This window comes from Scyliorhinus torazame, chromosome 3 (assembly GCF_047496885.1).
Source record: "Scyliorhinus torazame isolate Kashiwa2021f chromosome 3, sScyTor2.1, whole genome shotgun sequence".
NCBI classification, from domain to species: domain Eukaryota; kingdom Metazoa; phylum Chordata; class Chondrichthyes; order Carcharhiniformes; family Scyliorhinidae; genus Scyliorhinus; species Scyliorhinus torazame.
In genome coordinates this window covers 317,990,033-318,002,505 of record NC_092709.1, presented here as the reverse complement: position 1 = coordinate 318,002,505, position 12,473 = coordinate 317,990,033, and the positions used below count along the sequence as shown (strand labels likewise).

Here is a 12,473-nt window from a genome sequence, read left to right as displayed (position 1 = left end):
GTGTGGCCATACACTTCAGTAGGAGGAATGAAAAGGCAGGTTTCATAGAGTATCATAGAATTTACAGTGCAGAAGGAGGCCATTCGGCCCATCGAGTCTGCACCGGTTCTTGGAAAGAGCACCTCCATCCTGTCCCCATAACCCAGTAACCCCACCCAACACTAAGGGCAATTTTGGACACTACGGGCAATTTATCATGGCCAATCCACCTAACCTGCACATCTTTGGACTGTGGGAGGAAACCGGAGCACCCGGAGGAAACCCACGCACACACTGGGAGGATGTGCAGACTCCGCACAGACAGTGACCCAAGCCGGAATCGAACCTGGGACCTTGGAGCTGTGAAGCAGTTGTGCTAAAATGGAGACTGTAGACGAGTGAAGTACTGAGGGATCGAGGTGTTCTAGTGCATGAATCACAAAAAGCTGGCAGGCAGGTGCAACAAGTAGTTAAGGCAAACCGCATTTTGGCCTTTATTGCAAAGGATATGGATTTTAAAAATAAGGAGGTTTTGTTGCAATTATACAAGGTGTTGATGAGGCCTCACCTGCAATACGGCATACAATTTTGGTCCCCTTACCTAAAAAAGGATAGTGTAACATTGGAGGCAATCCAAAGGACATGCATCAGGCTAATTCTAGCTATGAGTGTTGCCCTTTCAAGAGAGACTAAATAGTGTAGGTCTGTATTCCTTGGAGTTTAGAAGGGTGAGGGGTGACTTTATTCAAACATGCAAGTTCTGAGGGGGAGTGACAGAGTAGATGGTGAGATGTTTTCACCAGTGGAGAGTCTCGAACACGGGGACATAGCTACAAGATGAAGGGCCAGTCATTTAAAACTGCAATGCACAGAAATATCTGCTCACAGAGGGTGGTGAATCTCTGGAACTCTCTCTGCCCTGAAGGGTAGTGGGGGCTGGATCATAGAAGAGCATCCTAGTGGGGTGGAGGTTGATAAATATTTGATAGTCGAGGAGTAGAGGGCTGTGGGGAAATGGCACAGAAAAGGAGTTGAGGCCGGCATAGATTGGCCATGATCATATTGAATGGCGGGGCAGGCTTGAAGGGCCGACTCCTGCTTCTATTTCTAGTGATCCTGCTCCCATCATGAGTCTTTTTAATATTCTCTTACAGATTTGTCTTGAAGGAGCAACTGTTACAAGTTGTCATTCCCTCTGTGATTATTCCCTAATTATATTGTGTTTTATAACCATGCTGGAATATTTGTACCTCTACTTTGATCCATTTGCAAACATTCTGATTTTTTTTTCTGATTTACACCACTAGATGATCATTCGCGGGTTCACCTGACACCAGTGGAAGGTGTTCCAGACTCTGACTTTATCAATGCTTCTTACATAAATGTAAGTATAAACACTAAGTGGCTGTAAAAAAAACCAAAAAATGTATTCTTTTTTATTTGATTCATAAACATTTCAAAAAGTAAAATGTAATTTAATCTTATAGAGGTCTATAAAATAATGAGGGGCATAGATAAGGTAGATAGTCAACATCTTTTCCCAAAGGTAGGGGAGTCTAAAACTAGAGGCCATAGGTTTCAGGTGAGAGGGGAGAGATTCAGAAGGGCCCAGAGCGACAATTTCTTCACTCAGAGGGTAGTGAGTGTCTGGAATTTGCTGCCAGAGGTAATAGTAGAGGCGGGTACAATTGTGTCTTTTAAAAAGCATTTAGATAGTTACATGGGTAAGATGGGTATAGAGGGTTATGGGCCAAGTGCGGGCAACTGGGACTAGCTTAATGGTAAAAACTGGGCAGCATGGACTGGTTGGGCCGAAGGGCCTGTTTCCATGCTGTAAACTTCTATGATTCTATGATTCTTCTATAATACAGTTCAGTGGTCCTGAGAGATGGGGTAGTCATGAACACATTATGCCATGGAGAGATATGACTTGATGCACAATGTAGTTTTATAGTATTTCTTTGTTATACTTGTGTTGTCTCGAAATGGGGCTGTTATTGGGCTGCAATATCAAATGTTGCAGTTTATTGCAACATTATTGTCATGTTGCTTAGCTCCCAGAAAGGAACTTGAGATTAAAATTGGCCCGTGCTGTGCCTGCTGCTTTTGATGTATTTAAATCTCGTAAACCATTGTAGTAGATGACGTGCGTGCCAAACTGAGTTCTAATGCTTCAAGTCAGGTGGTTGGCTATTTCAGGTTTCACTTCCAAATGCTGCCATTCGGCCCTTTGCTTTCAGGTTTGTGTATCCTTTATATATGTTTTTTAAAAAAAGCAAGTGCACATATATCAAAATATACATAGAAAATAGAAGCAGGAGGAGGCCCTTCGAGCCTGCTCTGCCATTCATTACAAGAATAATCTTTATTATTGTCACAAGTCGGCTTACATTAACGCTGCAATGAAGTTATGATCATGGTTGGATTGGATTTGTTTATTGTCACATGTACCGAGGTACAGTGTAAAGTATTTTTCTGCGAGCAGCTCAACAGATCATTAAATACATGGGAAGAAAAGAAAATACATAATAGGGCAACACAACAATTTTTTTCATCATAGAAGTTCAATACCCTGATCCCGCCGTCCACGCCCCCCGCCCCCCCCCCCCACCCCACACACACATATGCCTTGATCCCTTTAGCCCCAAGAGCTATATCCAATTCCTTGTTGAAATTACAATTACATGAGGGATAACATAAGTTCATGTCTACCACAAAATAAATAGGTGAATATTAAAATAGCATCTTGCCACTCTTGTAACTATCTTTTTGCTTGTCTGCTGCTTTTGTTTGTAGAACTTTCATTCTGTTTGCCTAGCTCTCCCCTTTATCTTCTTCCTTTTCCCTCAATCCTATTAATTCTATATATCTTTCCCATTCTTTGCTTCTTCAATCTCTCAGTCAAGCGGATACAGTGATCACTTACAGGGCTGGAGGTGAAGCTAGTCCCACTTGCCTGCATTTGGCCCATATCCCTCTATACCCACCCTGCCCATGTAACTGTCTAACTGTTTTTTAAAGGAAAAATTGTACCCGCCTCTACCACTGCCTCTGGCAGCCTGTTCCAGATGCTCACTACCCTCTGAAAATAATTCCTCTCTGATGTCTTTTGTATCTCTCCCCTCTCACCTTAAACCTATGCCCTCTAACTTTGGGAAAAGATGTTGAATATCTACTGGAAAAATGCAAATTACAGCGGATGCTGGAATCTGAAACTAAAGAGAAAATGCTGGAAAATCTCAGCAGTTCTGGCAGCATCTTCAGGGAGAGAAAAGAGCTAACATTTTGAGTCCGATTACTCTTTGTCAAAGCTTGAATATCTACTATCTACCTTATCTATGCTCCTCATTATTTTATAGACCTTTTATAAGATCACCCCTAAGACTCCTATACTCCAGGGAAAAAAGGTTCCAGCCTATCCAGCCTCTCCTTATAACTCTGACCATCAAGGCCTGGTAGCCTCCTCGCAAATTTCTTCTTCACTCTTTCTAGTTTAACAATATTCCTATAATAGGGTGACCAGAACTGAACAGAGTATTCCATGTGTGGTCTTACCAATGTCTTGTACAACTTCAACAAGACGTCCCAATTCCTGTATTCAATATTCTGACCAATAAAACCTAGCATGCTGAATGCCTTCTTCACCACCCTGTCCACCTGTGACTCCACCTTCAAGGAGCTACAAACTTGTACCCCATGATCTCTTTGTTCTGTAAATCTCCCCAACTCCCTACCATTAACTGAGTAGGCCCTGCCCTGATTTGATCTACCAAACTGCATCACCTCACATTTATCCAAATTAAACTCCATATGCCATTCATCGGCCCACTGGCCCAATTGGTCAAGATCCTATTGCAATCTTATATAACCGTCTTCACTATCCATCTTTGTGTCATCTGCAAACTTAACCATGCCTCCTACATTCTCATCCAAATCATTAATATATATAAAACAAATAACAGTGGAACCAGCACCGATCCCTGAGGCACACCGCTGGTCACAGGCCTCCAGTTTGAAAAACCACCCTCCACAACCACTTGGCTTCGGTCGCCAAGCCAATTTTGTATCCAATTGGCTACCTCACCCTGGATTCTGTGAGATTTAACCTTTGCAACAACCTACCATGCGGTACCTTGTCAAAGGCTGTGCTAAACTCGATGTAGACAACGTTGACTGCACTGCCCTCATCTACCTTCTTGGTTACCCCTTCAGAAAACTCAATCAAATTTGTGAGACATGACTTTCCCCTTACAAAGCCATGCTGACTTTCCCTAATTAGCCATTGCCTGTCTAAATGCCTGTAGATCCTGTCCCTCAGAATACCGTCTAACATTTTAACCACTACAGAAGTAAGGCTAACCGGTCTGTAGTTCCCAGGCTTATCTATACAGCCCTTCTTAAACAAGGGCACAACATTTGCAACACTCCAATCTCTCCTGTGGCTGTCGATGATTCAAATATCTCAGCTAGTGGGCCGGCAATTTCCTCTTTAGCCTCCCACACATCCTGGGATACATGTCATCAAGTCCTGGGGTCTACTATCTTGATGCGCTTTAATACTTCCAGCACCACCTTCTCTCTAATATGTACACTCCTCAAGACAATACTTTTTTCATTTCCCTAACATTCATGCCATTCTCAACAGTAAATACTGACGAGAAATATTCATTTAGGACCTCTCCCATCCCTTGTAGATGACTTTCTTTATCCTTACGAGGCCCTCCCCTCTCCCTTGTCTTCCTTTTACCCTTTATGTATCTGTAAAAGCTCTTTGGATTTTCATTTCATTTTCTGCCAAGACAATCTCATGTCCCCTTTTTGCCTGCCTGATTTCTCTCTTAACTCTACTCTGACAGGCCCTTTACTCTTCAAGGGATCCACTTGATCCCAGCTGCCTATGCATGTCATATGCCTCCTCCTTCCTTTAGACCATGGCCTCAATATCCTGAGTCATCCCAGGGTTCCCTCCTTCTGCCAGCGTTACCCTTCACTCTAAGAGGAATATGCTCACCATGAACCCTAGGTAACACCTTTTTGAAAGACTCCCACTTACCAGCTGTCCCCTTGCCTGTAAACAGGCACCCCCAATTAACTTTAGAACGTTCCCGCCTAATACGCTCAAAATTGACCTTGCCCAATTTAGAATTTTAACTTTTGGGCCAGAGCTGTCATTCGCTATAGCAATCTTAAAACTAATGGAATTATGGTCGCTGATCCCAAAGTGATCCCTCACTAACACTTCCGTCACCTGACCTTCCTTATTCCCCAAGAGGAGGTCAGGTTTTGCTCGCTCTCTAGTCGGGCCATCCACATATTGAAGAGGATTCTTCCTGAATACACTCAACAAACTCCTCTCCATCCAAACCTTTGGTGCTGTGGCTGTCCCAGTTAATATTGGGAAAGTTAAAATCCCCGACTATTACCACCCTATTTTTCCGACAGCTATCTGTAACCTCCTTGCGTATTTGCTTCTCGATTTCCCGCTGACTATTTGGGGGCTTGTCGTACAGTCCTATCAAAGTGATCTCACCCGTCTTATTTTTCAGTTCTATCCATATAGACTCAGTGGGCGAACCCTTGGACATATCCTCTCTCTGTACTGCCATGAGACTGTCCCTAAACAAAAACGCAACTCCCCCCTCCTCTCTTACCTCTAGCATCTGTAACCCGGAACATTGAGGTGCCAGTCCTGCCTCTCCTTTAGCCATGAGCTATAATATCCCAGTCCCATGCACTTACCCATGCCCTGAGTTCATCTGCCTTGCCTGTTAGGCCTCTTGCATTGAAATAAATGCAGTTCAATCTGTTTCTCTGCCTTCCACTTTTCTCCTTGTTTCTTCCTCTCTTTACTACCCTGTGACTTCCTGCATTGATTTCCATCCCCCTGCCACATGTTAGACGTTTTAGTTGCTGTGAAATGAAGAGTCTAAAGTTCTTGTTCCTTTTCACCAAACACCATTTATTTCACTTCCACAACCTCTGCACAAAATTCTTAACAACACACCACCAGACAGAGGCCACCTGAAGCCCCTTTACATATCAGTGTCAATTAATGGATACTTAACATAAATGAGACAACTAATTGCAATGTCTCTTAACCCATTACTTAACACCACATTAGTTTAAACCCTCCCCAACAGCACTAGCAAACAGGCCCCCTCGGATGAAATAACATATTTGTGATTAACTATAAGTTATAACATTTGCAAACTTGGACTTTGATCTGAGTGTCAGCTGTGGTGCCATTGGTAGCACCTTGAGTTACAAGGTTCAGTTTGAAGTCCCACAGGGCTGGAGTACAAAATTAATTTAAGGCTGATACTCCCAATGTGGTACTGGAGGAACGCTGCACTGTTGGAGGTGCAGTCTTTTGGATGTGTTGTTAAGCCGAGGCCCTGTAGAACATAGAACATAGAACAATACAGCGCAGTACAGGCCCTTCGGCCCACGATGTTGCACCGAAACAAAAGCCATCTAACCTACACTATGCCATTATCATCCATATGTTTATCCAATAAACTTTTAAATGCCCTCAATGTTGGCGAGTTCACTACTGTAGCAGGTAGGGCATTCCACGGCCTCACTACCCTGTATTCCCTCTTGGATAGTTAGAAAAGATTCCAAGATAGTATTTTGAAAAAGAGCAGGGAAGCAGGTTATTTGGGGGCACCACGGTAGCACTGTTGCTTCACAGCTCCAGGATCCCAGGTTCAATTCCCGGCTTGAGTCACTGTCTGTACGGAGTCTGCAAGTTCTCCCTGTGTCTGCGTGGATTTCCTCCCACAAGTTCCGAAAGACCTGTTGTTAGGTAATTTGGACATTCTGAATTCTCACCATGTACCGGAACAGGCGTCGGAATGCGGCGACTAGAGACTTTTCACAGTAACTTCATTGCAGTGTTAATGTAAGCCTACTTGTGACAATAGAGATTATTATTATATATTTGGTCATTTTCACATTGCTGTTTGTGGGAGTTTACTGTCTGCATATTGGCTTTCACATTTACTAAATTACAATGATGACTACGCTTCAAAAATACCTGACTCGCTGTGGATTCTCCCTGTACTGTAAATTCACATGATCATAATTAGGCCTCATCCTGTGGTTGGAATCAGAGAAATTTACAGGACAGTAGGAGGTCATTCAACCCATAGAGTACATAGCATTGACATACATTGACAACCTTTCTTGACCACCCTATCCACCTGCATGGCCACTTTCATGGAACTATGAACCTGAACGCCCAGATCCCTCTGTATGTCAAGCTCTTAAAGGCTCTGCCATTTACTGTATAATTCACACCTGAATTTGATCTTCCAAAATGCATCATCTTGCATTTCTACAGATTGAATTCCATCTGCCATTTCTCTGCTCAACTCTCCAATCTATAGCCTGCTGTATTCTCTGACATTTGTACCAATGTGGACAATGACATCTGCCTGTTTGCCCTCCAATTCTACTCTTTGTTGTATTTCTTGCCATAGAGATAATTTGTTGCATTTAGTATGAGCTTATTTAGTTACTAATTGCAGTTAGCACATGTGTCACTTTCTGGTTATTCAGTCCTCTCCCCCACGCACCAGTACCACACCTCATCTCGACTTTTATTCTTTATTTGGGCAGGGAACACAAAAGACACCTGAAAGGATTTTTTTGATTATGTCGAGAAGTGACATTAATGCTGTTTTCTTTTTTTAAAAGGGATATCAGGAGAAAAACAAGTTTATAGCAGCTCAAGGTAAATCATAAACTTATTCAAATGTAGAATTTATTTTCTGAATGTGGCTGTCCAATAGTTCCTTGCGTGTAACTTATTGAAGTCAAAATGAACGGATTAGCATTTTCACAGCACCAATCGAAGAAGTGTTCATAGAACAAAGTTTCTTACTCCGTATGATGTTGCTAGTCATTTATTAGATATTTTCATGCAGGCACCTCTTACTGCATTCTTAAGTTTAAAAAAATTAAATTATAGTTTTGCTTTTTAGGTACAGTTGTTAGAGATAAGGAAGAAGAAGGAAACCTGAAAAGATCAGAAATAGAAAATACTGATGTCCACGCACATGACTGAAGGAAACACTAATTGTTGCATGAGTTAAATTGACTGACAGTGAGATTACATGTTATCTAACTTCATTAGCTGTCAGAAATGCTTTTCAACAAGTCGAGAGAGCAGATAGGATGCATAATAAAAAAGGGGCTGGTTTAACACAGTGGGCTAAATAGCTGGCTTGAAATGCAGAACAATGCCAGCAGCGCGGGTTCAATTCCCGTACCGGCCTCCCCGAAAAGGCGCCGGAATGTGGCAACTAGGGGCTTTTCACAGTAACTTCGTTGAAGCCTACTTGTGACAATAAGCTATTATTATTATTATTATTATTAATAATCTGTAGAGCTTGTAGAACAGTTTAGAAAAGCATTACAAGTTTGCAATGCATAAATGTAGTATGTTTAATTTAGGATTAAATTGTTGTCTCTCTTGTGTTTTTGATGGGATTATAGAACATAGCAAGATTACAGCACAGAAGGAGGCAATTTGGCCATTCGTGTCTGTGCCAACTCTTTGCGATACTCAGTTAGTCACACTTCACCTTTTCCCCATAGTCCTGCAATTTTTTTATCTTAAAATAATTGTCAATTAAATTTTTAAAATCACAATTGAATCTGCCTGCACCACCCTCAAGCAGGGCATTCCAGATCCGAGCTACTTGCTGCAGGAAGCCATTTTGCCTCATGATGCTTTTGGTTCTTTTGCCTTTAACCTTGAGCCACTATCTATCTTCGTAGGGAAAAAAGAATGGAATTGGCAGATTGGAGATTGTGAATTAGGAAATAAAAGGAAATGGCCTACTATATTTACTTGCCATTTGTGAATTAGTGTTTTGGATTTACCTATGGTTTAAATTCAGTGTTTTGAATGTTTTGTTCAGCACAGCTTGAAGAGTTTTCTTTTAACGTTTTCTTGATTTGGTTTCTCTGTTATTCAGTGGCAAGAATCCGACCAAACCTGTAACGTGTCATTTGAGTAGATAATTTATGCTGCTTCCCTTCCAATACCTTTCAGGGCCAAAAGAAGAAACTGTGAATGACTTCTGGAGGATGATATGGGAGCAAAACACAGCAACGATTGTCATGGTGACAAACCTTAAAGAGAGAAAAGAGGTAATGCTGTTATACAAGATTATTTTGGCTAAGTGATGCATTGCACATGATAAATGTATCCCCTTTCTTTCATATACATCATACTTGAGAAAGAATACGTGAAATTACTTTAAAGTAATATTTTCTTTAATTTTTCCAATTAAGGGGCAATTTAGTGTGGCCAATCCACCTAACCTGCAAAGATTATAATAATAATAGTAATAATAATAATCTTTGCGTTGTGGGGGTGAGACCCATGCAGACATGGGGAGAATGTGCAAACTCCACAAGGACAATGATCTGGGGCCAGGATCATACGCTGCTCCTTGACACCATGAGGCAGCAGTGCTAACCACTGTGCTGCCCCAAAGTAATCTTTTGATGCTCAGCAGCAATAAAACATTTTAAAAATGAAGAATATATGTAAACTGCATACAGTCCATATGATCGCCAAACAGATCACCATTGCCTTCTGCATACAGAGGTTTTATTCCTACGTTCTTTCACTGTTCATTTTGTATAAAACTGAAGACTAAACTGGATGTACAGATTAGCCGTGTAAATGCTTACTAATTTCAACAAACCTGCAATGAATTGGGGAAGTGCAGAAATGGAGCAGTGATTGTAATCCTGGTATTCAAAGAAGATTAATTGAACAATTAATTGAAAAGAATCAAACACTTTATATATAGGACCCTATCAGTATTCACTTGGAGTATCATGCACCGTTTAGTTACTGAAGAAATCGGCCACCCTCACTATATTATCCCGCCACAGGACTGGGGTTCTTTAGGAACTATATGTACATATTCCAAATAGGTTTCCAGACTAGCCTTGCTATAGTCCTGAGGACTCCATTGTCGATAAATGTGTATGAAAGGAAAGGAAAGCTAACTGAACTAAAATTTAAAATTTTAGTAAAACTGCAAAAGAAGATGACAAATGGCAAGGTATTATTCTCGCTCTGTCCAATAATTTGTTAATCTCACTCCAGTATTTAAAGTCATTACTCGATCAATTTTGGGCGGCAAGGTGGTGTAATGGTTCGCACTACTGCCTCACAGCGCCAAGAACCTGGGTTCGATCCCAGCCCCGGGTCACTGTCTGTGTTGAGTTTGCACATTCTCCCTGTGTCTGCGTGCGCATCACCCCCACAACCCAAAAGATGTGCAGGGTAGGTGGATTGGCCAAGCTAAATTGCCCTTGTTTGGAAAATAATAATTGGGTACTCTAAATGTATTTTGAAAAAATATTCGATAAATTTTAAAAGAGCATACTGAGTTGGCTGGCAACTAGCATGAGGTTGAGAATAATACTGGATAATATGAGGATTCAATTCCCGTTCCGGCTTAGGTAGACTTGGGACCTGTCTTGGGACTTCAATGTTGTGGCCATTTCGGAGACATGGATAGAGCAGGGACAGGAATGGTTGTTGCAGGTGCTGGGGTTTAGATATTTCAGTAAGCGCAGGGAAGGTGGTAAAAGAGGGGGAGGGTGGCATTGTTAGTCAAGGACAGTATTACGGTGGCAGAAAGGACGTTTGATGAGGACTCGTCTACTGAGGTAGTATGGGCTGAGGTTAGAAACAGGAAAGGAGAGGTCACCCTGTTAGGGGTTTTCTATAGACCTCTGAAAAGTTCCAGAGATGTAGAGGAAAGGATTGCAACGATGATTCTGGATAGGAGCGAAAGCAACAGGGTAGTTGCTATGTGGGACTTTAACTTTCCAAATATTGACTGGAAACGCTATAGTTCGAGTACTTCAGATGGGTCCGTTTTTGTCCAATGTGTGCAGGAGGGTTTCCTGACACAGTATGTAGATAGGCCAACGAGAAGCGAGGCCATATTGGATTTGGTACTGGTTAATGAACCAGGACAGGTGTTAGATTTGGAGGTAGGTGAGCACTTTGGTGATAGTGACCACAATTCGATTACGTTTACTTTCGTGATGGAAAGAGATAGGTATATACCGCAGGGCAAGAGTTATATCTGGGGGAAAGGCAATTATGATGCGATGAGGCAAGACTTAGGATGCATCGGATGGAGAGGAAAACTGCAGGGGATGGGCACAATGGAAATGTGGAGCTTGTTGAAGGAACAGCTTCTGCGTGTCCTTGATAAGTATGGACCTGTCAGGCAGGGAGGAAGTGGTCGAGCAAGGGAACCGTGGTTTCCTAAAGCAGTCGAAACACTTGTCAAGAGGAAGAAGGAGGCTTATGTAAAGATGAGACATGAAGGTTCAGTTAGGGCGCTCGAGAGTTACAAGTTAGCTAGGAAGAACCTAAAGAAAGAGCTAAGAAGAGCCAGGAGGGGACATAAGAAGTCTTTGGCAGGTAGGATCAAGGATAACCCTAAAGTTTTCTACAGATATGTCAGGAATAAAAGAATGACTAGGGTAAGAGTAGGGCCAGTCAAGGACATTAGTGGGAAGTTGTGCTCGGAGTCCGAGGAGATAGGTGAGGTGCTAAATGAATATTTTTCGTCAGTATTCACACAGGAAAAAGACAATGTTGTCGAGAATACTGAGATTCAGGCTACTAGACTAGAAGGGCTTGAGGTTCATAAGGAGGAGGTGTTAGCAATTCTGGAAAGTGTGAAAATAGATAAGTCCCCTGGGCTGGATGGGATTTATCCTAGGATTCTCTGAGAAGGTAGGGAGGAGTTTGCAGAGCCTTTGGCTTTGATCTTTAAGTCATCTTTGTCTATAGGCATAGTGCCAGAAGACTGGAGGATAGCAAATGTTGTCCCCTTGTTCAAGAAGGGGAGTAGAGACAACCCCGGTAACTATAGACCAGTGAGCCTTACTTCTGTTGTGGGCAAAATCTTGGAAAGGTTTTTAAGAGATAGGATGTATAATCATCTGGAAAGGCATAATTTGATTAGAGATAGTCAACACGGTTTTGTGAAGGGTAGGTCGTGCCTCACAAACCTTATTGAGTTCTTTGAGAAGGTGACCAAACAGGTGGATGAGGGTAAAGCAGTTGATGTGGTGTATATGGATTTCAGTAAAGCGTTTGATAAGGTTCCCCATGGTAGGCTACTGCAGAAAATACGGAGGCATGGGATTCAGGGTGATTTAGCAGTTTGGATCAGAAATTGGCTAGCTGGAAGAAGACAAAGGGTGGTGGTTGATGGGAAATGTTCAGACTGGAGTCCAGTTACTCGTGGTGTACCACTAGGATCTGTTTTGGGGTTACTGCTGTTTGTCATTTTTATAAATGACCTGGAGGAGGGCGTAGAAGGATGGGTGAGTAAATTTGCCGATGACACTAAAGTCGGTGGAATTGTGGACAGTGCGGACGGATGTTACAAGTTACAGAGGGACATAGCTCAGCTGCAGCGCTGGGCTGAGAG

The 12,473-nt window shown here is 42.2% G+C and overlaps 1 protein-coding gene across 8 annotated transcripts in view; it reads left to right on the top strand.

The window, feature by feature from the left end:
* The window catches only part of ptpra (protein tyrosine phosphatase receptor type A), a 373,815-nt gene that overhangs the window by 280,350 nt on the left and 80,992 nt on the right, over nt 1-12,473 (top strand). For all 8 annotated transcript variants that reach the window (XM_072497621.1, XM_072497618.1, XM_072497619.1 and 5 more), the window contains 3 exons: nt 1,287-1,363; nt 7,681-7,717; nt 9,044-9,141. In XM_072497621.1, coding sequence (XP_072353722.1) covers nt 1,287-1,363; nt 7,681-7,717; nt 9,044-9,141 — 212 coding nt within the window. The remainder of the gene's footprint in view (nt 1-1,286; nt 1,364-7,680; nt 7,718-9,043; nt 9,142-12,473) is intronic.